General features: G+C 46.3%; 1 protein-coding gene across 8 annotated transcripts in view; it reads right to left on the reverse strand.

Moving 5' to 3' along the window:
* Positions 1-25,741, reverse strand: part of CDK5RAP2 (CDK5 regulatory subunit associated protein 2) — a 153,057-nt gene that overhangs the window by 112,792 nt on the left and 14,524 nt on the right. For 6 of the 8 annotated variants that reach the window (XM_038553244.1, XM_038553241.1, XM_038553242.1 and 3 more), the window contains exons 4-7: positions 15,023-15,133; positions 11,444-11,520; positions 4,977-5,100; positions 2,387-2,541 (exon numbers count right to left, since the gene is read on the reverse strand). In XM_038553244.1, the coding sequence (XP_038409172.1) occupies positions 2,387-2,541; positions 4,977-5,100; positions 11,444-11,520; positions 15,023-15,133 (467 nt within the window). Of the gene's footprint in view, positions 1-2,386; positions 2,542-4,976; positions 5,101-11,443; positions 11,521-15,022; positions 15,134-15,250; positions 15,361-25,741 lie in introns of those variants that run through there. The other 2 variants (XM_038553246.1, XM_038553243.1) reach the window with 2 other exon arrangements.

Raw genomic sequence — 25,741 nt, forward strand, 5'->3', positions numbered from 1 at the left:
AAGCCCACGTGATCTGGCCAGCTTCCCTCTCCTCATCGCTTCCCACCTCCCTTCCAGAACACAACTCTCCAGCCACACTACTGTCAGTTCCTGGGTCATGCTCTGTGCCCTCCGGCCTCTGAACTTCCCAATGCGGGGAACACGATTTCTTCCTCCAAGTAACTCCTCCTTTATCCTCACACTTCCACTGAGAAGCCTTTCCTAATCCCTCTAAACAATCTTAGAAAGATTATGTTAACCAGCACTTATCCATCTGGCCCTTCTCACTCTGTTCCTGCCCTCCACCCTCCCCACCTAGCTAGATGACAAGCATATGCCTTGACATAAGGTCCCTTGGCAGAGGGACCAGTCTGTACCATTCATACCTGTACTCTAACCACCACTTATTGAGCAAAAGATGCTCAGGAAGTATTTGTTGGACAAAGGGCATAATGACCCAACAGACCAAGGAACTGACTGCTGAGCATCTGCTGGGACCCCAGCAGGGCCCTTCTAATCCACTCTCACCCACGATCACCTCTCAGACCCACCCCTAGCCCTCTCCCTTCTTCTCTCTTCATCGGCACCAGGAATTGTCTTTTCTTGTTTAGTGGCTGCCCCCACACACATTGTAGTCTCTTCCCTGGGTTCCCTCTTTCCAATTTAACAGCAGGAGACCTGCAGGTTCCCCAGGAAAGACAAACCTATAAACCTCCGAAGGGCTTCAAGGCTCATCAGTTGGGAGAGATACAAGGGGACGTATAAATAATTTGTATGGAAAAGGATTCCAGACTCTCTCGCAGCCTGCAAAGGCTGCTACCCTGTAGGGGGAGGCCCAGCAAAACAAAACAAAACAAAATAAATGGCCCATCCAGGAAAGCTTCTCCTCCTAGCCACGTAATTGAGAAAAACACTCATTCACTCAACCCTGAGGTCCTATTCCTCACAGAGAACTCTGTTTCCTGACTCCTCCTGAGATTCATCCCAAAACTTCAGTTTTCCAGATCAAAGCTAAGAAAAGGTTGTAGTGCACTAAATAAGTACTAGTTCCTCCAGAAACTGAAGCTAGGACCCTGAGTAAGTGGAAGCCATGCCTCTCCCTCACAATCTACTCATTCCTCTTTTATAGATAATCCTAAAAAATCATGACAACAAGTTGCAGACTTGAATCTCTAAAGGTGGTATGGAGGCAGAAAGAGAAGCAAAAAGCAGTTGGGGAGCACGGGCAACTCAGCACCAGAACCCAAACAACACGGTGGGCCCATCAATCACAAGTCACTGAGCAACCAAAACAAAAGGAACCAGAGTCAGTATCCTCTATTTAAGGAAATAGGAAAAAAACTAGATCATTTGCTTTGGAACAATTTCTGTCAAATTCCAAACGAGCTTGGCTCCTCAATGGATAGGTCACAGGTTAGCCAGAAGTTTCACTTAGTTTATACAACCTTCTACCTAGTGACCATCAAAGCAAGGCAAGAGTAGCAAAATGTGAGGATCACGAGAAAGCAGAAAATCTCAACTCTCTCCTGACCAGTTTTGATCAAAGTTTGGTCGTAAGACCCGAGCACTAAAGAGTGCCTAAAGGCCCTACGGCCCATCCACTTCTCCGGACTGGGCGGCACCCATTTTATTCCTGGACCGACAGACAGCCCTGTCTTGGTCTACACTTTTTCGGCCCATTGCACTGCACTAACGTGGGCCCTCAGCCGGGATTAAACACACGATGAGGAGCGAGTGGGAGGCTCAGTCAGGTGCGCGTCTGCCTTCAGCTCAGGTCATGACGCTGGGGTCCTGGGACTGCGCCCTGCACCGGGCTCGCTGCTCAGCACGAGTCTGCCCCTCGCCTTCCCCGTGCCCTCCCCACCCCCACCCCCACTTATGCCCTCTTTCAGCCTCTCACTCTCAAATAAATAAAACCTTTTAAAAGAAAAAAAAAAACACGATGATAAACAGGTCACACGAAACTCACTGGCATCCATTGTGGGGATGTAATCACTTACTGTTCCCTCTGGGAAGAGTCACAAGAGAATTTTCTCCCCAACAATGTCAAGTAAGACTGGGCTTCTCCTGCGCTACTGGCTCATTTTCTCTTGGGAGCAATGTGACTCTTGTGTTCATCAAGACTGTTTTTCTCTCTTTCCTCTGCTTACCCGGAAGCTTACTACGGAACTAAAGGCTACATTTCGTATCTGAACAGACCTTATCAGCAGAAGTTTCTACCTAGAATTCTGTCCCTGTCCTCATACCGCTACCCTAGTCCTTGTCCTTCCATCCTGATCTTACTCCAGGTCTTCTCACCGTGGGGGGAACAAGCAGAGAAAGGAAGGATCAAAGAGGAAGGGAACAACCTTTCCGCCAGGCTGCCCGATTAAGGACCATCAGTGAGTCGCAGAGATAAGCGCCAGACCTGTCTTTCTGCTCCAGGACGACAGCCATGTCCACGTCCCCCTCGTGCCTCTTCTTCATCTCTGAAAGCTTGTTTTCCAAGCTCAGCCGAAGAGCCTTCTCTGTTTCTGTCCCCGCAAAGGCCTTTTCCAGTTCTGCTTGGGCAGCTTTCACATCCTAAAGTTAAATTAAATGCATTTGATGCAATTTTTCAATACAATTGGGAACATTTTGAAAGGAAATTGGATTAAAATATAAATATTTATGACTTTTTCTCCGGCACATTTCCCCTCCCTGAATTGTACTATACATGGGGAGAATCAGTAATAAATACATTTGCCAGCCATTTTTCCCTCTTGTATCCTGAAGAGTAATAGGCATTTCCAATGGAAAAGACTCAAGTCTACAAAAACTGTACTTCTGGATTTGAAAAATCAGATCAATATTTACAGCTTCAATGAGAACAAGAAGAAATGTGCCTCTCAATACTTAAACATACATAAATTCCAGAGTCCCCCTAATCTCCATACAAATTCATCCCACACCCCACCCCCCCTCCCTATTTCTCTTAAGATGATGACTACACAATTCTCAAGAACATTTTCTACATCTCCAAGGTGACGTCGGTGGTGAAAAAAACCACGTTCTTCCTGAGAGCTCAGAGAGGCCTACCAAAAAATTATCTAAATCACGCAGGCAGTGCCCTTGCTGGGGCGAAGCACCCCGGTGCTCAGGAGTGACCTGGGGTAGATCCGGATCTCCAAGTGCCCACGGCCTCTGATTACATCACAAAGGTAAAAGTCGAATCCAACTGGGTTCAAAACCAGCTTTCCTGATGATTTGCCGTGAGACACTGGGTAGTCCCTTAGCCTCTCTGAGCCCGAGCTCATCTGTACGACAGGGATCACCACCATCCCACCAAGGAGTTGCTCCGACGCTCCGTCCGATGCCTGCCCCATCACAGGAAGCTCAGAAACAGGCTGCTTCCTCCTCCCTGCCCTTTCCCTCCGCGGGGCCTTCCCCGCCACTGCTCCCACTTGGGTGGGGGAGAAAGCCTCTCCTCCCCACGAGGCTTGCCTGGCAATCTCATGGAGAGCTGGGACAAACCATTCCCCAATATTCTGAGACAACACACAAAACCTATTTAGTGAGTGCCTGTTACATGCCAGGCTTTGAGCAAGGAGCTTTATTTATCTTTGTTCCTTACCTAACCCTAAAAAGTTATGTGCCGAGAGACACACTGCAGCAGTTTAGAAGGCAGGTTCTACGGCCGGAGCTCCCGGCATTACTGCCTGTGTGACCTTGAGCAAGGGGCTTGGCCACTCTGTGCCCGGCGCATGTGTCTGTTTTTAAAAAGAATGATAAAAGTATTAACCTTCCAGGCTTACTGACAGGATGACCTGAATGGATGACGAATAGGCTGAGGGGGCCTCACACTCGCAGGCCCCGAGGCTGCCAGGACCACTGCCGTTAGGACAATCACTACTGCAAAGCAGACGTCACCAGCCTCCCTTTACAGATGCAGAGGCAGAGGCTCGGAGAGGGACGGGGCCAATAAGCGACAGAGCAGAGGGCAGGCCCAGCACCGTGTGGAAGCCACACGGGCACCCTACAACACGGGCACCCTACAACAGCCCTTCCGGGGAACACTGGGAACGTGGGGTTGGAGGACTCCTGTTGCGGTACCGGCTCCACGGCTTATGACAAAGCCTCAGCTCCTCGCCCTCAGAGCGGTCCCTAGCCGGTACTTTGGACCTAGGATCTACACAGCCCCATGGGGCTGGTGTGAACACCATGAATGGAAAGACCACTGTTAGCTGCAAAGTGCAGCACCAGTGCATCTCCCTTTTGTTTCCAGAAGTGCTTTGTGGGGCTGCTCCTCCTGGCACGGAGAAGAGCCAGGTTTCGGGTGCAGAAAGGGAAATGGCGTAAGAGCCTTCAAAGACCAAGAATGAAATAACTAGTGTCACTTAATACTAGCTGCATGTGGACGGAAACTTTTACCTTCTAGGGGACAGGATTTTTTTAGCCAAGACACATCCTGCCTCCCATCATGGTGACAGGAACACAGGAAGCACCTGAGATCGAGCAGGAGAAGCCACATGTGGTGCCCCCCACCCAAGAAAAGGCATTCGGTGAACAGCGGGGTAACGGGGGTTGGAGGCCAGGTGCCAGGGACGGGGCCGCGTGGCCACACAACAGCCCACAAATTGGAATCCACTTCCAGGCTTTGCGCGTGTTAGGTGAGTCACTTCCCCGCGCCGAGCCTCGGTTTCCTCCTCTGTAAAACCAAAGGACTGAACTAGGTAAGAAGAGCACAGGCTTTAAAATCAGCAGCCACGGAGACTGGAATCCAGGACCAAACTTAGACTACTGAGTCTGTACTTCGCTGTCCTCGTCTGCAGGAGGTAAGGGTACAAATTCTACACACAAAGCACCTAAGACAAGGCCGGAACCCATGAGATGACCCATAAGGGTGACTCCTCTTTCTGCTGAAACTCTGAACGTTTAGGGAAAAAGGAACAAAATTCTGTCCCCTGCCCCCCCCCCCCCCCCGCCCTCACTATTAACCCACTGTCAGAACACAGTCTCCTCGGCGTTTCCAGACTTGCCTCTTCTAAATGGAATATTCTTTTGGTTAGGAGATCTTCGACCTGCTGCACCTTCTTCTGAGCGTCTTCTTTCACCCGCTGAACTTCGGAGCCGCCCCTTTCAGCCAGGCTCTCAACGGCTTTGCTGCAAAAAGGGGCAAAGGTGTAAAATCCACACGGGGGACAGCTGGACGGGGATTTCAATGGCCCCAGAGAGACAAGGAATATCTGTTCGTCACTTCTCCCACAAACCCGTGTTTTTTTTAATCTTTGTAATTCAAAAATATAGTGCAATATATGAATGTATCAAATCAACCGACATGGAGACCTTAAACTCCTACGTTACATGTCAACTACACCCCAGCTTAAAATACATATATGTAAACGCAAATTAGGAAAGGAGAATCATCTATAATCTTACCAGTCAGAATAACTAAGTGAATATTTTAGCACACAGCCTTTCAGAGATTTTCTACAAAAAGAGAATCGTGTATGTATGACCTGATTTTAACACTTAAAACACTATAAACGTCCTTCTGTGTCAATAAACATAAATCTCTTGTCATTTTTAAAGGCTACATGTTAATTCACTGTGTAAAATATACTGTAATATATTAAATCCCCTGTTTTTTTATTTGAAGTACAGTTGACATGCCTCAATCTTCTATTTTTAAAACATTCAGATGGAGGGGATCCCTGGGTGGCTCAGCGGTTTAGCGCCGCCTTCAGTCCAGAGTGTGATCCTGGAGCCCCGGGATCGAGTCCCGCATCGGGCTCCCCGCATGGAGCCTGCTTCTCCCTCTGCCTGTGTCCCTGCCTCTCTCTCTCTCTATCTCTCATTAGCAAATAAATAAAATATTTTTTAAAAAAATAAAAATAAAAATAAAGAATAAAACATTCAGATGGAAAAAAAAATTTAGATTTCTGATTTTACATGTTTGTCTGAAAATACTTGTAAAGCACAGTTCCCGGGCACAAAGTACTCAAACAAATGTTAATGTTATTATTTGTTGTATTATAAACAACACTACAATAAAAGCATCCTTGTATGTATGCTACCCAGTGACTTCCTGGGGTCAATTCCTACAAGGGGAATTACTGGGTGAAAGGGGGGGCACACTTGGAAGACGTCTGAGAGCTACTGCCAAATTTCCCACCAGGAAACGTCCAAAAAATTACCCCTCCGCCAGAGGCAGGAGACGGGGAGAGCTGGGCTGACAAACCGACGTGCGAAGGAGCAGCATGCCACAAAAATAAACCTGAAGGATCCAGGGCCTTTATCACCATCTTTTGGCAACCAGAGGGGAAAGCATTTTACATACGGCATGGTCCATCTGTGAGCACTGGCTACCACTTAGGGCATGAAGAGAGGGGCCTGTGCAAGCAACCCACGCTCCGTCAAACGCGGAGTTCTCACAGCTGTGGCACCACAGACCGTTCCATCCACTGGACCGAGTGGTGGGGATGCAACACCAAAATCAGACACAGGACCACAACCACGGACGCCTTTCGTTCTGGTTCTCCTCAAAAGAAAAACAGCGTCAGATACGAATTTGTGAGACATACACTCAGAGCAGTTCTCATCAGATTTCTAAAACGATTGCAGGGTTCCAGGAGGCAGGATAATAAAGGAAATGGCTCCACCTAAAGCTGATTTCTCGGAAAAACTGCAACAGAACAAATCCATTCACCACCAGCCTCCCATGCCCTACTTTAGGGGCATATAAAATGTTCCCACCCCAGAGCCAAGTGAGCGGCACTCACATGTACAGGCCATGTGAGCTGTTGACTGAGAACAATGGAAAGTCAAGAGGGCCGCACTTGCTGTCCAAGTCTCAAACATGAGCTGCCTGCAAATAAAGACTTCATTCATATCCTGCTTCTTTCACCAAGAAGCCTTCAGAAGGCCCCAGTGTCATGACATCATTTTAATGGAATTCAACGTGAACAACTGAAAGAACGAACACGGACTCTGATGCTTGAACAGATTTGCTTCCTCACCCGTCCTCTATTACGTCCTCAGTGTGCCTCGGGTAAATTACTCTTAAACCTCAGTTTCCTCAGCTGAAGAATGACCAGCCTGCCTCTTAGCATGAACGTGCTAACACCTGTGGCGGCCTCGGCACGGGGCCCCTCCGTCTCCGGTCTGGGTGCCGCCTGCTGTCCCTGGGGCCCCCACAGCCCCTGCCGAGATGCTGGGAGAGGCCTGTCCGTCCCTGCGAGCTGACAACAGGTCATCCTCTGGCCAGAATGAAGGCCACCACTGCCACCCCCGACTAACGTCCCGAAATGTCCTCGGCCCCCACCCCTCGGCTCACTTCTCCCGCGGGGCTGTCTGGAGTCCACAGGGACCCAGTCATTTCTATCACACCTCAAAAGGTCGTACATGTGGCTGAAAGAATTCTGGACTGGAGGCTTTCCCCCCTGAGCCCTGGCTATGGGACTTTTCCGGTCCTGAGTTCCCACTAATCACCCTGAGTGTCTTGGCCCTTGGGCTTTAGAGCCTCCTCCCCCGACCCTCAGCCCAACCCTTGCCCAGCGAGGGCAAATACACCGTCTCCTTTCTATCGGCTCAGATGGAGCCTGGCTGTTTTATAGATGGAAACACATACGTTGTCAAGAGGCGGACTACAATTTTTAACAAGTACTGGTATTACTCAGTTTGTTTGCATTTTAGTTATACCAATAAAATATATTCCCAATAATAAATGTTCCAACTTTTCATTTATCATCTTTGTATTTTACAGTTACTGTAGCAATAAAATTTATACTCAGCAGTATGGTGCAATTTTCCTCTACTAATGGAATTATTATTTTTGTTTGTGTTTTAAAGCTACAGAGTTAAAATTTACTCCCGACAGTATGTCTGCTTTGTTTTTAATGTCCCCTCATCGTCACTGATAAATACAACAACGAGAGCCAGCACACATATGTGTTTTCTCCACAACAGGCACAGTGGGCTCCGGAGCCAGACCCATCCCAGCTCTGTTACCAAACCAGGCTCCCCAGCTCCCCGGAGCCCCAGCCATCTCCGTACTCGAACGGGACTACGGGCCGCCTCGCAGCAGGGGGACACCGACAGAGCAGGCCAGGCGGCAGGCGCAGGCTGTGGGCAAAGGAGGGTCTCCATAAACGCCAGTTCATCCCCCGTCTCTCTTACAGAATCTGGGCCAACAGACAAGACAGAGAGCACGACCTACGGCGAGGAAAGGGTGGGACAAAGTGGTCTCATCCAGCATTCCACTCGACACAAAAAAGAATCTTCTATAAATACCACCCCACTACCCCGTTTAACTGTCAACACTTCCTCTTGAGCCTTTCCATTCTAATTATAGTTCATGAGAAAAAGCAGGGGCTTTCCTGGGCTAGGTCCCACATCTCCCACCTGCCTCCACCCCGCCGCCCCCCAAAACAACCATGAAAGTGTAAAAGGGAGTTGAGGGCATTAATAAAGGTGTTTTTCCACCACAGGGATGTACCCTCACACGCTTGTAGGTGCTGAGCAGCTGGGGTGAAGGGAAAGGCACAGTCAGCAGGAAGGTGGCAGGCACCGTGCTGTCCCACGGCAGGCAAGAGGCCCCGCAAGGAGGAACGGCTGAGAAGCCCCACGTTCCGCTAAGGGAGACGAGGCTCATGGCCTTACAAGACATGAAAGAATACGAAACCAGTGCTGGAGCAGAAGTTAGGGGCTCGTGCTCAAACGCCAGCTTCGACCATCCCGCCGAAGGGGTGTTCGTCACGCTCCTTCCCTTCTCCAGGCCTGATCCCCCCAAACTGAGGGTTTCCTCAGGCTCAGCCTAGCTCCCAGGAGATGATGGCACGCAAACGGAGGCAAGTGTTTTATCAACCGCAAAGTACTGGGGGCGCCTGGGGGCTCAGTAAGTGTGCGACTGTCGAGGTCAGCTCAGGTGGTGACCTCGGGGTCATGGGACCAAGCCCCGCGTCAGGCTCCGGCCTGGGCGTGGAGCCTGCCCGAGATTCAAACTGCAGAGCACGGCCCACCTACGAGTGTGACGATTTGCCAGAGAAGCTGGCGAGGAGACTGCAAGGTGGGCTCCAGGCAGCCATGTGCCACCCGCCAGTAACGGGAGGCACGCGACGGGGGGACACGAGGCAGAGGCGGCGGCCAGGGCAAGCTGCAGCAGCAGGAACAGGGCACTTCTGGTGTCTGTGAGCTGCGGGCGGGAGAGAGAGCCGGGGTGGAGAGCGGGAGCCATCACGTCATCGTGAACATTCTTAAACAGGGCCCGTGACCTGAACCCTTAACCTAGGCGTCAGCCCGGACATCTGCCTTCCCATCCACTACCAAGCCACACGGACTCCGCTCGGCGAACGCCCCTCTGCCGCGCCCTCCACGTCTACCACCGACCCTCACCCTCACCGGAGCTGCCAGACGAGCCCGACCCCCCTGCCTCCCCGGTGCCCTGTCTACGAAGCACTTCCCACTCAGCAGCCGGGGACCTCTACGCGACTCCACTCTGTGTCCGCTGCTCAAAACCCACGACTGCGCTCCACTGACCTTGGGAGAACCTCTGCTGTGGCCTCAAGACCCTGCAGGACGTGTTTCCTCAGAGCTACACGCGCAGCAGTCAATTCCTACGGCTTCCTCGCATCTCCCCTGAGAACTCCGTCCTCGGGACCCCTTCCTTGGACACATCTCTATTTGCAGATCTGCTCCGACCACCCGTCTTCTCAGGGCTCTCTTCCCACTCTGTACTCACATGCTGATTATTCCAAGGATTTCCTCGACACCACCCCTCCGCGTGTCTGTCTGGATCACACTGCAGCCCCAGGAACCTAGGCCAGTGCAGCACACAGAAGCTGCTTAAGAAATCTCTTCTGTGTAAGTTAATAAAACCGGTCAGAACTAAAAAGGTCTGCTGGGGCAGCGTGGGGATCCGCACGTACAAACACGTGCACGAGCCCTGAAAACCTCCTGCCCCGCGTGTGCTACGAAGGGAGCCCGCAGCCTTCCTGAGTTTGGGTTCCGTGCGTACGTGCCTGCTGCCAAGTCCTAGCTAAGGCCCACAGCAGGCAGCGCGCTGAGGACGAAACAGACCAAATTCAAACTCTACTACTGACTTCCAGACTTGGTAAAGCGGATTTGACTTCCTGCCAGAGAAATGATGTGCTTCAAAAAACAAAACAAAACAAAAAAAATAGCAACAGCAACCAAAAAACCAAAAACATATTTACTATTATTCACTCACACTCATTCATTCACTCACTCATTCAGAAAATACCATGTGTACAAGGTCGCCATAATTCGGAAAAGCCTGAACCCAGGAGCCCCTAGCCTAGTGTCCCCAAAGCCAGCGGCAGCCCAACTCCCAGCAGCTGGCCGTGTGGCAATGGGAGGAATCCACGGCCTGGCCCAGAGCGGAGCAGCTCGGTCCCAATAAGCCAACGACCCCATGCTCCTGGCCCAGCAGATCCAGCGGCTCGGCTCCCAGGACAAGTGATGCATTTCCACAAGAGCTTTCAGCCAGATCCTTGGTGGGTCAGCCCGGAGAGGTCTTACCCCTCGCTCGCTAGGCGAAGCTCTGTGCACTCTGGTGTCCCACTGGAGCCCCGCTGGACTCCCCTCTGTCACTGCGCCTCCGTGAGGCTCCAGGGGTGCTAGGGAGCTCACCAGCCTGCCGAGCTGCCGAAGTGAGGGGAGGTCTCGTTGCAAATTCCCAGTGTACGGCACAATTACCGAACACGTGTTTAGGAATGAATGGACAACTACGGAGCCACAGACTGTATCCTCCAAACTGGGCTTATTGTTCAATATATATTTAAGTTAATTATGTGACTAAAATAATAGTTTTCAAATATGTTTCAAGCAGGACACCTCTCTGAAACAAAATATTACAAGAAACCCCAGTGCACTGGACAGATACAAAACGAGTTACTCTGATTAAAGCCCTACCCTCGGCCCCCCAGCCTCACTCACCACAGGAGTCCCTCAGGATCTGGGGCTCTCACAGCAATGAAAATGAATGAGCTACTGCTAGAAGTGAGGACGTGGACGAATCGCACAAGTATATGGTGGGGAAGGAGGCCAGGCGCCAAAGGGTGTGTGTATAGTGTACGATTCCATTCCTATAAAGTTCAAAAATGGGCAGAACGAAGCACAGGGGTTATCCTGGTGGAGAAGGATAAGCTCTGGGAGCACAAAGGGGACTTCTGGGGGTGGGGGTGCTCATGTTCTGGTTTTTGATCTGGATGGTGGCCCATGGAACCGTGTGCGCTTAGTGAAAAGTCATCATGCTGTACACTTAGGAGGGGAACGTTTTCCCCCAAGTGAATTACACTTCAAAAGTCTGCTGAAGACGAATTAAATAAAAATGATCACCTCCTGGGAGTCCTCAGGGCCTGGCGGGTTCTCAGGGCCCAGCCAACAACCGGCTGAGAAAGCACCAGGCTGTGGTTTACGGGCCCACCCGGCCTCCGGTACCAGGCCCCCGGGCGCCCTGCAAGCTTGACAGATGACAGGTACTCACGAGGCTTTGATGAGCAGCTGCTCTCTCTCCTGGAGCTCCCGCTTCAGACTCTCTACTTCCACCTTGAGTTCGATGTTCTTCCGGGCATGATCAGGAGAGAAAAGGAACAGTGTAAAATACGGGACCCATGACTGTCTGCGGTGGGGAAGCGGCTTTCAGCACAGACTCACTTACAGGATGCTTCTAATGGGCAGATGCTAGATTCAAGACCTCATTAGCCTCAGGGCACAGGGAGAAGGGAATTATTAAACACTGGTGGTCTCCAAAGAAAGCCCTGGATTTCTCAAGACTTGGAACAATTATGTAAATTCTCCAAGCTTCTAACAGCCAGTGCATTCAAACACTGAGGCATAAATGTCATACAAGTGAGGCTGATTTAAAAATGGTTTGCCCTCCGCCAAGCAAATTTACAAGCAATTCTGCAGTTTGCTTTTACCATTCCAAAGCAATTACTTCTGGTTGTTTACAATCATGGCAGTGGGAACGTGGTACAGCTTCAAAAAAAATAAATAAAACCTGTGGACAGGTAAGTGGGAGGGCACATCGCTGCCCACCTCGTTTCAGTGTAAGATTCCAGGGCTCTTAGGAAAGAGCCGCGACTGCACGGGGCAAGGTGTCTATAAGGACTCCAGCGCTCTCCAGCCAACCATCCTAGTCACACATGGCCTCGGGCTTCTAACTCACGGGAGAACCCGAAGACTGAGCCTCCGGCAAACAGGCTGCAATGTGAGACAGCGGGGCAGTGGGGGGCTTCTGCCCAAACTGGTCCACGGATGTATCCAACAAAGCACTACAGGAACTCACGCTGTGGAGACTGGCCTCTGAGTGTGTAGTTTGCACGGGACTGCTATAAAACCAAGATTTCCCTGAAATCTTGCTCCTGTTTTCATAATTCACATCAATTTTACATCCTACTCCATAATACATGCTTATTATTTTAAACAAGAATCACATTCCCAGTAAAATTTACAATCTCAGTGGACATGTCTCCCACCTTTCTGCCAACAGCCCTAGGGGCACGAGGACCCCAGCATGAGAAGCCAGCCAGAATGAAAACCAATCCGTTAATGAGGACATGGGTTCAAATTCTGCCTCCCCTCCTTATACCAGGAGGAAACCATCCCAAGTCAGTGGCTGCTCATTTACTCATCCTTTCACATCACAGAAATATACCAATCACCCGTAAGAAGCCAAGTATGGGGCCATGCGCAGAGGACACGGTGGTACACAGGGGAGACACAGCCCCCGCCTTCCGGCTAGCATCAACTAGGAAACTAGAAGCACGAGCCTATAATTGTCCTTGGAAATACAAGTCCAGTAGGTAAGAAAGCAAAGCTTCTCCTTTCAGGCCACTCATGCGTCAAATGAACAATATAAGCCCCCTTGACGTGGGGGATTTGAGGAGCAAACGAGCTAACAGATGAGAGGAGCCTAGCAGACAGGGCTCAAAATTGTTATTTTCTTCAGTGTTAGCAACGGCAACTAAACAAGTCATCTGTGAGGCCGAACATTTTCTAAAAGAAGCTGATCTTTGCATAAAGGACACCGCATGCCAGTGCATCGGTCTCCGACTGGTTTTGTGAAGACCCTTCAGAGGATAACTCATCTGCTCTAAGAAGGGCAGAGAATTTCTAAGTAGGAACTGACACCAGATAATCTAAACTGCTTTCTGACAAACTAACTGGCACCCCAACCCATGAATCTAAAAGGATGGAGGGCTAATGTGTCCACTAGTCTATTTTTCTCAAGCCCAATACCTCAAGTTATAAACTTACACACGTGGCAATCAGTATCCAAACCAAAAATCAAGATCCCAATTAAGCTGAAAATGGAATATCACAATAAAAGAGAATGAAGAAGTTCTTAAACCACTAAGGAAAGATATCCAAGATACTGTTAAAGAAAAATGCAAGGTGCAGAACAGAATGTGCCTGCATTTCTGTAAAAGGGGGATTTATACACACACACACACACACACACTTGCTCGTATATAAATAAAATTCCTCTGCATAAATAATTAATAACATTGGTTAGATCTGGGGAACTAGGAGACAAGGATGGATGAAAGTCTTTTAAGTGTATTCCTTTGATGCTTTTTGAATTTTGAGCCATGTACACTTATCTAAAAACTTGAAATAAAAGTACAATTAAATCAGGTCATCTAAGCAGACTGCGTAAAAAAAAAAAAAAAAAAAAAAAAGCTAAACAGCATAGTACAATTAGGTCAGCAGGCCTACATTCAAAATCCACCTCTCATAGTAGCTATACGACATCAGGCAGGTTACTGATCTTCCCTGAACTTCAGTGTCCTCTTCTGCAAGATGAGGATAATCTCCATTGCACAGGGCTGTCTTGAGAATTAAAATAAGATGTACAAATGCCCAGGACAGTGCCAGACACAGAGCAAGCAATTACACTTTGGCTCCCTATCGCCCTAGAAGTATGTAACCATACTTACATATAAAATGTTTTAGGCTATTGGTTTTTCCTTCAAACTGTGATTGCATCTTCACTCCCTTCCAGAAAAGGGGACACCCTCATTGCCTTTTCACTCTCACATTAAAGGGGGAAAAAAAAAAAAAAAAAACTGTCTTATGGGACAAGGGAGCTTTTTAATTCTTGCAAAGGCTCAGAAGTACAATACAATCCCTATTCAAGCCTGTTTAAGTTCATGTGCTAACCCCAAATAGAGGTCCTTCTTCCCCTTCAAAAGTTTCTACTGGTGCAAACTTCAGAAGAGAAAAGATGGAATAATTCCCAGGCCAAGGGCTAACCTATTGGAGAAAGCCAAAAAATGGGCACTGAAATATTGTTTATACTCATGTCCTTTCAAGAAAGCCAAGTTCTGTTTTCTACTTTGAAGGCAGAGGCCCCCAGGTCAAGACTTCAGACGGAAACAGACGTTTTTCTGACAGTTACAAGTACGTCCACGAGGAACACAGAAGAGTCACAGCACAGAAAACTGACAGTCCTAACTCTGGGCTGCCAAGGGAAGCTCAGTAAGACAATGATGACAACTGTCAAGCACTGACTGTGTGCTGGGGCTCTTCATCTGTCATCTCGTTTTAATCCACACAAATAACTCTGTGACAGAGGGATTATCACCTCCCTCTGAAAGCAAGCCCAGAGAGCTGAGGTAACCTGCCTATGGCCACGCGAGTTAGCTGGTAACAGGAATTACCTGGAATCTGCAACTAGTTGGTAACACGACTTACCAACTAACACAAGTTGCTTGGTAACAGTAGTTACCTGGACTCTACAATTCCAAAGACATTTCACCACTTCACTGCTTTCATCTAAATTATAAATAATTAAGAAAAGGCAACTGAGATAAATAAAGACAGTAAATCAGAATTTGGATTTTAAAAAGGGAGAAAAGATTCCCTTAAAATTAATCTCGTATCTCTTTGCTTAATATTAAGATCATCCTATTGTCTTTATGCTGCCCATAATCAATTCAAATTAAATGAAAGCAGCTCTGTCTATTCAAGCTAACTGAGAACAAATATTAATCAAATTTCTGCTGGGAAGGACTACAAGCAAAGACACCGGGGGTGGCAGTGAGAAGTGGGACCTCACAGTTTTATAGATGTGTTCGGTGGGGCCATCAAATTCCTGTTGCATTCTTTCCTCCAGGAAATAGATGCGGAGCTTTAGATTAAAGTTTTCTTTCTTCAATTCAGTGATTTGCTGGAAAATAAGCACAGAAGGGTTATCGAAAGCAAGGTCTAAACCATGGTGCCTGCATTAATCCCCATAGCTCCTAAGGCTACAAATGGACTGAAATGTTAACTACAGAAGACTTACCTCTGCTGCAACTGTACCAACCCAGGAGTAAGTGGTTCTCACTAGCCAAATTTAAGACAAGCTGAGCACTGGAATGGATACTGACTGAGGAAAGAATTCATGTCTCCACACTGATAATAAGTAAGGAAAGAAAGAAAACGAAAGGAAAGTATGAGGCAAATCTCTTCTTTACACAAGAAATCCAGTTAGTAAATGTAGAAGCATAAAAGGAGCAGAAAAATCACCATTCTACAACCACTATGGTAACCACTGCTTCAGGTAAGAATCAGCAGTGCTAAAAGCATCAGATAGAAGATCATTGGAGAACATGCTATTCACCCAGCTTCAGATATTACCCCACAGATGGCTTATTAATTACAAAAGGAAAAGATACTGTTACTATTTATCTTAAAATTTACTTATTTGAGAGAGAGAGAAAAGAGAGGGAAGTGGAGGAGGGAGAAAGAAAATCTCAAACAGACTCCTCCCACTGAGGAGCACGGAGCCTGACATGGGGTTTGATCCCGTGACCCTGAGATCATGCCCTGAGCCAAAATCAAGAGTTGTATGCTTAACCAACTGAGCCACCCAGGTGCCCTGGTATCATTACAATTTAGAAATCCAGTAGACACTACTGGATTTATCCCTAAATCAAGGGAATATATATATATCACCAGTGGTGGGGCAAACCGACATACTGTCCTTCCTGAAATAAATCATTGAATGCAAGCAATTTCATTTAAAAAGTTCCTGCCTGTCACTTTTTCCCTGCATCAGACAAATCCAAATATAAGGACATTTGCAAAATAACAGGCTTGAACTCTTCAAAAATCTTAATGACAATCTTAAAGTAAAAATGGTTGGGGAACTCTTTTAAATAAATGGAAGTAAGGGAGGCACGATTACGAAGTGCAATGAAATCATACAATAAATACTGAATTTAAAAAAGCTCCATAAGGATAAGTGGGGGGATTGAATAACAATTTTGCATTAGGTAATAGTATTATGATTTTGCAAGAGAATGTCCTAAGAAAAAGATACACACTAATGTCCTTAAGGATGCTGTCATATGTCTGCAATTAATTCTCTAATGAGTAGGGAGAGACAGAAAAAAAGAATAAAGCAAATGTGGCAAAATATTAATCAATGAATCTAGATGTAGAACATATGGTTGGCTGTTGTGCTATTTTATACCTTTCCCTAGGTTCACTTTACTTATTCACGGATATGCCCATAGATATCATGGGTCATAAAACAAAATTTAACAAATTTAAAAGAACTGAAATCAAACCATGCTCTCTGACCATAATAAACTTAAGCTAGAAATCAATAAAAGAAAGAAGCTGGAAAATCCCCAAATACTTAGAAATTAAACAACACATTTCTAAACAATCCACGGGTTAGAGAGGAAATCTCAAAGGAAATCAGAAGATATTCTGAATTAAATGAAAATGCAAACATATCAAAATTTGTAGGATATAGTTAAAGTGGTGACTGGGGAAAACTTATACTGTTAAATGTGTTAGAAAACAAGAAAGGTTTGGGGACACCTAGGTGGCTCAGCAGTTGAGCGCCTGCCTTCGGCCCAGGACATGATCCTGGGGTCCAGGGATCGAGTCCCGCATCAGGCTCCTTGCATGGAGCCTGCTTCTCCTCCCTCTGCCTGTGTCTCTGCCTCTATCTCTGTGTCTCTCATGAATGAATAAATAAAATCTTAGAAAAGAAAAGAAAAGAAAAGAAAGAAAAGAAAGAAAGAAAAGAAAGAAAAGAAAAGAAAAGAAAAGGTCTCAAATCAACAATCTAAGTTTCTACCTTAAGAAGCTATAGTAAGAGCAAAATAAACCCAAAGCAAGCAAAATGACTGATATGCTAAATATAAGGGCAGAAAACAATAAGATGGAAAGCAGAAAAACAACAGGAAAAAAATCTATTTAAAAAGATGGTTCTTTCAAATGATTGATGAAATTTATATACCTCTAACAAGACTGCAAAAAAAAAGAGAGAGAGAGAGAGAGAGAAGACATAAATTACCAATATCAAACAAAAGAGAGGTTATCACTACAGACCCCTCAGCAATTAAAGGGATAATAAGAGAAAAATGCATACCACTCTATACACATAAACTGGACAACTTATATGAAATAACACCATTCTGTGAAAAGCATAAATTATCAAAATTCACTAAAGAAAAAAATAACCAGAAGAATCTTGTATCTGTTTTATTTTTTTATTTTTATTTTTATTTTTTGTATCTGTTTTAAAACTTGAATATGTAGGGATGCCTGGGTGGCTCAGTAGTTGAGCATCTGCCTTTGGCTCAGGGTGTGATCCCGGGGTCCTGGGATCAAGTCTCACATCGGACTCCCTTCAAGGAGCCTGCTTCTCTCTCTCCTTTGTCTCTGCCTCTCTCTGTGTCTCACTGAATAAATAAAATCTTTAAAAAAAATAAAAGTTGAATATGTAATTAAAACCCTTCCAGAGGGTAGCCCGGGTGGCTCAGCCGTTTAGCGCCGCCTTCAGCCCCGGGTGTGATCCTGGAGACCCAGGATAAGTCCTACATCAGGCTCCCTGCATGGAGCCTGCTTCTCCCTCTGCTTGTGTCGCTGCCTCTCTCTCTCTCTCTCTCTCTCTCTCTCTCCCTGTGTTGTCGCTCATGAATAAATAAATAAAATCTTAAAAATAATAAAAACCCTTCCAGAAAAGAAAATTCCAAAACAAGATGATTTCAGTAGCAATTTCTACCAAATATTTAAAGAAGAAATAATGCTATTTCTACACAACCTTTTCCAGAAAACAGAGGTATGGGAACTTTCCCACTTCATTTTATGAAGGCAATATTACCCCAATACCAAAACCAGACAAAAACATTATGAGAAAACTATAGATTAGGCCATCCATGAACACAGATGGAAAATCCTCAACTAAATTTTAGCAAATAAAAAAATACAATACATTAATGCATCATGAGTGGGATTTATCCCAGGAATCTAGGGCTAATTCAGCATTCAAAAGTCAATTCATGTAATCCACCAGACTAAAAAACTAAGAAGAAAAAAATATATACAATCGTATCAACGGACACAGAAAAGCATCTGACAAACCCAACAGCACTCGAGATAAGTAGTCAGTAAACTAGGAATTAAAGGAAACTTATTTAATCTGCTAAAGGGTATCTACAAAAAGCCTATACGTTTACAACAACATATTCAATTAAAGATGGAAAACATTACTCCCCTAACATTAGGAACAAGGAAAGGACATACACTCTCACAATTCCTATTCAACACTGCATTTGAAGTCCTACACAGTGTAATACAGTGAGGCTGAAAAAGGATAAAAGGCCTCCATTTTGGAAAGGAAGAAATAAAACCATCTTTATCTGAAGACAATATGATTATTTATGTAGAAAATCACAAGGAATCTACAAAAAAGATCCCAGAATTTGTGAGTTTAATAAAGTAAATATGCAAATATCAGCATATTTCAATAAATTAGCAACAATTGAAAACTGAAGCTTTTTTACAGAGCATTTTATAATACCTCCACAAAATGTAAATTTATAAATATAAATCTAATAAAACATTATGTATCCGTAAGACCACAAAATGCTGAAGAAATCAAGAACCTAAATAAGTGAAGAGATTTACCAAATTCATGGATTCGAAGACCATACAAAAAATAAGGATGTCAATTCTCTCCAAACTGGTCTATAGATTTAACATAATCCCAACCAAAATGTCCACAGGATTTCTTGTAGGTAGAAACAAAGCTGATTATAAAATTTATATGGAACAGTAAAAGAGCTGGACAGGTGAAAACAACTTTGAAAAAGACCAACCAAACAGACTACATAAATAGACCCATGCAATTACAACTCATTGATTTTTGACAAAGCTGCTATTAACCTTAAAAATGAAACTGCCAGTTCTTGTAATGGCAAAAGATGGGTTTATTCAGGAACAGCAGAGAACTGCGATCCAGGACAAGCAAGCGGTAGCAAAACTTAGGCCAGTCCAGAGAACAGAGGCAAGAAAGGCTGTTTTACAGAGGGAAGGGGGAAGTCAGGAAGTCCGCCCACTGGAGTAAACCGGGAGCCGAAAGGGAGGTGGCCTCTCATCGGGTGGCAGTCTCTGGTTGGCTGCGCTGTTGCCGGGGGACTAAGAAACCTTCCTTCCTCCTGCTGCCATAGCAAAGCCCTATCAACGTATGGCTGAGACTGACAAGTGACAGGGCTGAAAGCTCCCTCTGCGGGCCTCCAACTCCATTCTAAACAAGGTTTGCCCTTTATTAATTTTCACAGTTACAAACAGAAGTTAGTGGAGAAAGGATAGTCTTTTCACTTTCGACAAATGCCATGGGAACAACTGGACATCTATCTACAAAATAATAAACCTGATCTAATGATTAGACATCTATTTACCAAAAAATGAACCTCAATCTATCACACGTTAAACAAGTATTAACTGAAATTAGATCCCAGATCTCAATGTAAAATATAAAATTATCTAACTTTTAGAAGAATACGTAGGGGGAAATCCTTGGGACCTAGAGCTAGGCAGAGTTCTTACTATAACACCAAGGCCATGATCCATTTAAAAAAATTTCTTATCAAAAAAAAAAAAAATTTCTTATCAATAAATTGGGCTTTGTCAGTATTTAAAACATTTGCTTTGAAAAACATTGTAAAGAGAATGATTAGACAAGCTACCTACTGGGAGAAAATATATGCAAGTCACAAATCCAACACAGGAACTGTATCTAGAATACATAAATAACTCCCAAAATGTAGTCATAAGAAAACCATCCAATTAAAAAAAAAAAAAAAAAAAGAATAGGGCAAAAACTTTCAAAGGAATTTCAGAGGGCATACAGATGACAATCACAAAAAAAAAGATTTACAACATCTTCAGTCATTAGGAAAACATAAATTAAAACGACAATGAGTTTTAGTACCTATCAGAATGGCTAAAAAAATTTTTTAACTGAGAATACCAAATGCTGATGAGGATGTGGAACAAATGGAATCCTCATACTCTGTTGATGGGAATACAAAATGGCACAACCACTCTGCGTAACAGTGTGGCAGTTTCTTACAAAAACAGAAAATCTACACTTACCATATGATTCAGCAATTCCAGGCCCAGGTATTTACCCTAGAGGAATGGAAACCTACATTCACCCAAAAACCTATACAAATGTTTATTAGAGTTTTAATAAGAACCATCAAAACCTGGAAGGACCCCAAATGTTCTCCAAAAGGTGAATGCCTAAAGTGTATATCCATATGATGGACTAATACTCCGTAACTATGATACACACAGCAACACGAATGAATTTCAAAGACCTTACAGTAAGGGAAAGAAGTCAGCCTCAAAAGATTACATTACTTTGTGATGCCATTTATAAGGCATCTGGAAAAAGAAAAATTATAGGGACTGAGACCAGAGCATTAGTTGCCAGGGGTTTGGGGTAAAGAGAGGGTTTGACCACAAAGAGACAACACATGAGAATTTTTTGGCATTATGGAATGTTCTGTATTCTAATTGACGTGATGGTTACATGAGCCTATAACTGTACACACACATACCAAAAAAAAAAGATATATATATATATATATATATATATATATATATATATATATAGATTATGACACCTTACATTTGTCACCGCTCATCCAACACTTAAAACTGGTGAATTTTGTTCGTGTCAATTATATCTCAATAAAGTTGATTTAAACATAACTAAAATGAAATATAGTAAAATAGTAATAGCTGTACTTGAATCTTAATACATCCACATTGGAGTGGTTTTCCAGAATTTAAAAAAAAAATCATTGGTAAGAGCATATAATACATATTTTTATGACTGGATAAAAGAAAATGCTAAGCAGATTCTGCATCAAACTGTCCTTGGCTCTCTTGTTAACACTTAAGTTTTCAGTTTTGTTGCTAACAAGAACAGCACCAGAAACAATTGGTAAGTTCATTAAAGCCTCCCTTTAAATGTTTTAAGGAAACAGCACATAAAACATTCATTCAAACAAAAAAGTCTACTGCACCAGATGCTTCCTATAAAGAGAAACCTTATTCTATTACTCAGCTACCAATAAAATATTTATGGAGGTTGCTCAGAATACCTGCATTGTATACACTGCTACAATTCTTAGCACACTTGAAAGAATATTTGTCCTATTTATAGGTAAAGGAGTTTTAAACAAAACAAGAGAACAGTAAATCAGCCTTGACAAGGTTAATGCAAACCCCAGACGGGCCCAAGTGAACCCAATGAAATACTGGCACCATCCTTCCCACAACAACGCCAGCCCCGTTCTCCACTTAATCCCACTTTCCTCATGAGGTTCTCTCTAAGTCCATCACGTCGGACGGGGGACCCTTCTAAATGTTTCCACCAGCCCTCCGCTCTCTTCATCACAGCACCTATCGCACTGCATTATGGCAGCTGGTAATCTCTTCTAACCAAGTCATCTCCGAGAGACTGGGAGCCACACTTACCTTGTACGTTCTACTCTGAAACGTAAGAGACAGTTACTAAATGCCCAATGGCTGGCTGTTTGGACACATTTAAGAACTTCTTAGGGCACCTAGGTGGCTCGGCCACTTGAGCGTCCAACCCTTGGTTTCGGCGTGGGTCATGATCCTGGCGTTCTAGGACTGAGCCTCACATCGGGCTCCACACTCAGTGGGGAGTCGGCTTGAGATTCTCTCTCCCTCTCCCTCTGCCCACCTCCCCATTGACTTCCTCAGTCTCTCTCATTCTCTCTGAAGGCAATGTGATGTAAGGAGAGCCCCACAGGCCTCAGATTCAGGTCTGGCTCACATCACACCACTGATTTAGGACCATCGCTCTTAGAACTAAACTCCCTGCCACAGGCACAGAGGTCTGGCCCCCGCCCCCGCTCCAGCCTCATTACCATCCTTCCCTCAGGTACCAGGTTCCCACCTCACCGGCCTCCTCTCTGGTCCTCAGGTACGCCAAGCCCGTCTGTCTGCTCAGCCCTCCCTGGAGCACTTGTCGGGTGCTGCGGCCCCATGCTTTCCATCTCAGCTCAGAGGCCCGTCCAAACTACCCAATCCAAAGTGGGCCCCATCTCTATGATCGCCAAGTCACTCTTGAACACATAACTTAATTTTCTTGCTAGAACTTTTCACAATCTGCACTCCTTTATTTACATATCTATTACTTATTATCATGCTGATTATATGAATATATCCCACTTTTTGAGGATAGGGACACTATCTATCTGTTCGTGGCTATTTCCCTTGAGGCGTTAGCATGGTGTCTGGAATGCAGTGGACGCTCCATCAACATCTGTTAAATGAGTGAATAAATGGATGAATGAATACAATCCAGACCACCCTACTAGGTGCATGACCTTAGTCAAGCTCATTTTTCTGTGTGCCTCAATTCCTTTTATAGATTAAAGGAATACCTATCTCAGAGACCCACTACAAGATTAAAAGAAATTGATTGGAATTTTTGGTATTGTGCCTAGCATGGCATAAAAATTTAAGATATATTAATATTCTTGTCATTTGTATTTTTTTCCCTTTAAGAGGATCAAATTCAGTAAGAAAAAAAAAAGCCTCAAGCTGGAAAAACTGAAAACAGCTTACCATACAGGAGGAATAAATACCCCTAAAATAAAACCCACCAAATACGACTTAGAAACTTAATGCTGAAATGTAAGCTAATACACGGGCTGTACTTTGCCACACCCCAGCCCTCAGAACCCCAGGACTGCTGTGGAACTGCAGACATCCGAAATGGGAATCATCCCAACGTGATTATGGGTGGTGCCTCCCAAAGCTGGAGGGAGGCTCAGTGGCAGGACAGATTCTGAAGGAGCTGCTGTAAGTCTGGCTCCCTCCCACCCCCACTGCCCGTCAAAAGCCTCCCCTGGCCTAGCGCTCCAGTCAGGAAGGGAAGAAAAACAAAATCCAGTAACATAAAAGAGAATCAGGGCAACTCCAACCAGGCCCACCGCTCCCGAAACCTAAACAAGGCTCCTAACTCTGGTGACCAGTTTCAGCAGCCTGCAAGCCTGGGACCCCAAAGCTGAAGCTCACCACACCCCCCACCCCCAACCCTGATCATCTGGGCTCAAGGCAGCAAGGGCTAAGAGCAAGGGCCCTGGGGTCACTGGAAATAGACTGAACTCCCAGTGCTACCACTCGTGAGCCATGTGACCTCGGGAAAATTATTTGACATCTTTGGGCCACTGTTGGCTCATCCATAAAATAAGGATAAACCTCAGTTACCTCATGGGAGCGTCGTGGCAACGGCAGGAGCTACAGCTCCTGGCAGAGCCGCACACTGGGCAGGCAGGAGACTGAGGACGGCTTTTAAAGGGCTCCTGTCGGGCAGCCCGGGTGGCCCAGCGGTTTAGCACCACCTTCAGCCCAGGGCGTGACCCTGGAGTCCCGGGAGCCTGCTTCTCCCTCTGCCTGTGTCTCTATCTGTCTGTCTCTCTCTCTCTCTGTCTCTCATGAATAAATAAAAGTAAAAATCTTTTTAAAAATCTATAAAAAATAAATAAGGGGCTCCTGTCCCGCTCAAGCACTCCATAAGCAGGTCTCCGGGCCACCATCAGGTTTCTTTCATGCTCTTTGAAAGTCCTCCCAAAAACCACGACCTCTTGCCGCCCCACGTGCATCTCTGCTTCACGGCACTGCCTGCGAGATCGATTTGCCAGCAGCTAGGCGAGGTTCGTAACGCGAGGCCGGCACTTTGGAATCAGTTTCTGATTCCAACACTCTCACCCTCGTGTCCTCAAATCACAAAAAGAGTTACTAGGCAAACATCTGCTCATCCACAAACAATACTGCAGCCATAAGAGAACTTAGGAACTGCGCCCCACGCAAGACCTGGAATGGGACTCCATTACGAAGTCAACTCTTCTTACACTCTTCAGCCTCGTGCTCTATCTCACACATTGTTCATGTGGTTGCACAATTACAGGAGATTATCAGGTGAAATGACTGCTCCAGGTTCCACTGGACCGGTCACAGCCGACCATCTGGCCGCTGCTCTCCTGGGCACTCCTGGATTCCGGTCTCGTGGAAAGCACACAGGCTCGACGTTGCCTTCTCAGAGGTTCTCCGCGCACCACGCTCAGGCAAGTCATGTGCTCTCTCCAACCGCGTCTGTGGGACACCTCCCTCGGGAACAGGTTGCAAGACCAAGAGATAACATGTAAAATATCATCCCCTTGCTCCTAATTTCTCACAATTGTACACGATGTGGCAACAAGCAGCTCCACGCACAGCTTTTTCCTTCCACTGGGTTGTCTCCCCGGGACAAATGTCCCCGAGACCAGTATTGGGCTCAAGAGGAATACTGTGTTTACGACCATCCAATTCTCTTTCTAAATGGGCTTCAAAAGACTGTGCACATGGACACCGCCCGGCCCAGTGCCTAGCCGGGTCCCGGAGGGTGAGAACACACGGCGCTCCATCGGGAGCAGGGGGCCGGGCTGAGCCCTTAGCACGCGTGCCCCCTGCCCTGGGCGCTGAGCACCCCCGGCCGCCAGCCACCCGCAGGCCCGTGTGAGCACAGCAGCCCCGGCTCCCCTGCGCAGCCCACCCGGCCGGCACTACTGCTCGCTCTCTCGCGCCCCCACCCCAAGCCCGAGTGCCCCAACCACCGCCGCAGCCACCCCACCTGCTCTCCACACCACACACAAGGGAACCCCAACGGACGGGTCCATGTTCTCAGAAAAGATGATACACTGATTTAGTCAACAAGTATTTATCAAGCGCCCGCCATCCTGCAGGTGAGGTGCTGAGAACCAGGGGTACAGTAGAAGAGAGGCCCATGAAGCAAATGCACAAATAAAACACATAATTACAGTCATAAGATCCACAGTGGAGAAGTGCTGAGTGCCTATTACCAGAGAATGGGGGTCTCGAGCGAGCTGGGGAAGGAATTAGGGACGGCCCCTCCATCGAGGTCACTTTAAAGCTGAGACGTGAAGGTTGGGAGGCCTGCCCTTCAAGGACAGGGAGAAAGGGGATTCCAGGCAGAGGGAAGGGCACACAAGAAGGTCCCACCCATGTGGGTTGGTGAGAGCGGCCCCTGCAGGACCACGGGGGAGCCCAGCACACAGGCCAGGACTCTGGGAGCCACTCCACCAAGCTCACGGGTCACGTAGTGGCAGAGCAACACCGACGGCCCGACCCTGGTCATTCCCCAGTCCATCCGTACCTGCACACCATGGTGCCTGCAAAGCTTCCCAGGCAGCACAGACGCCGGGGGTGTGGATGACGGGGGTTATTCTCTGGTCATAAGTGACTCACCACAGACAGGTCGCACAACACAGCTGGCCGTGCAATCCTCCTAGATGAAACACCGAATTTGACCAACTGCCTCAGCTAAGACCAGGAATTTCCAACAAAAAGGAGTAAGAGCCCGGCTACAAGAACACCAGCACCTGAGAGCAGGTGGGTGCGAGACAAGAGCAGCAGAATTTACCCTAAGGGCCTAATCTCCTAA

The sequence above is a fragment of the Canis lupus genome, chromosome 11, assembly GCF_011100685.1.
Source record: "Canis lupus familiaris isolate Mischka breed German Shepherd chromosome 11, alternate assembly UU_Cfam_GSD_1.0, whole genome shotgun sequence".
NCBI lineage: Eukaryota > Metazoa > Chordata > Mammalia > Carnivora > Canidae > Canis > Canis lupus.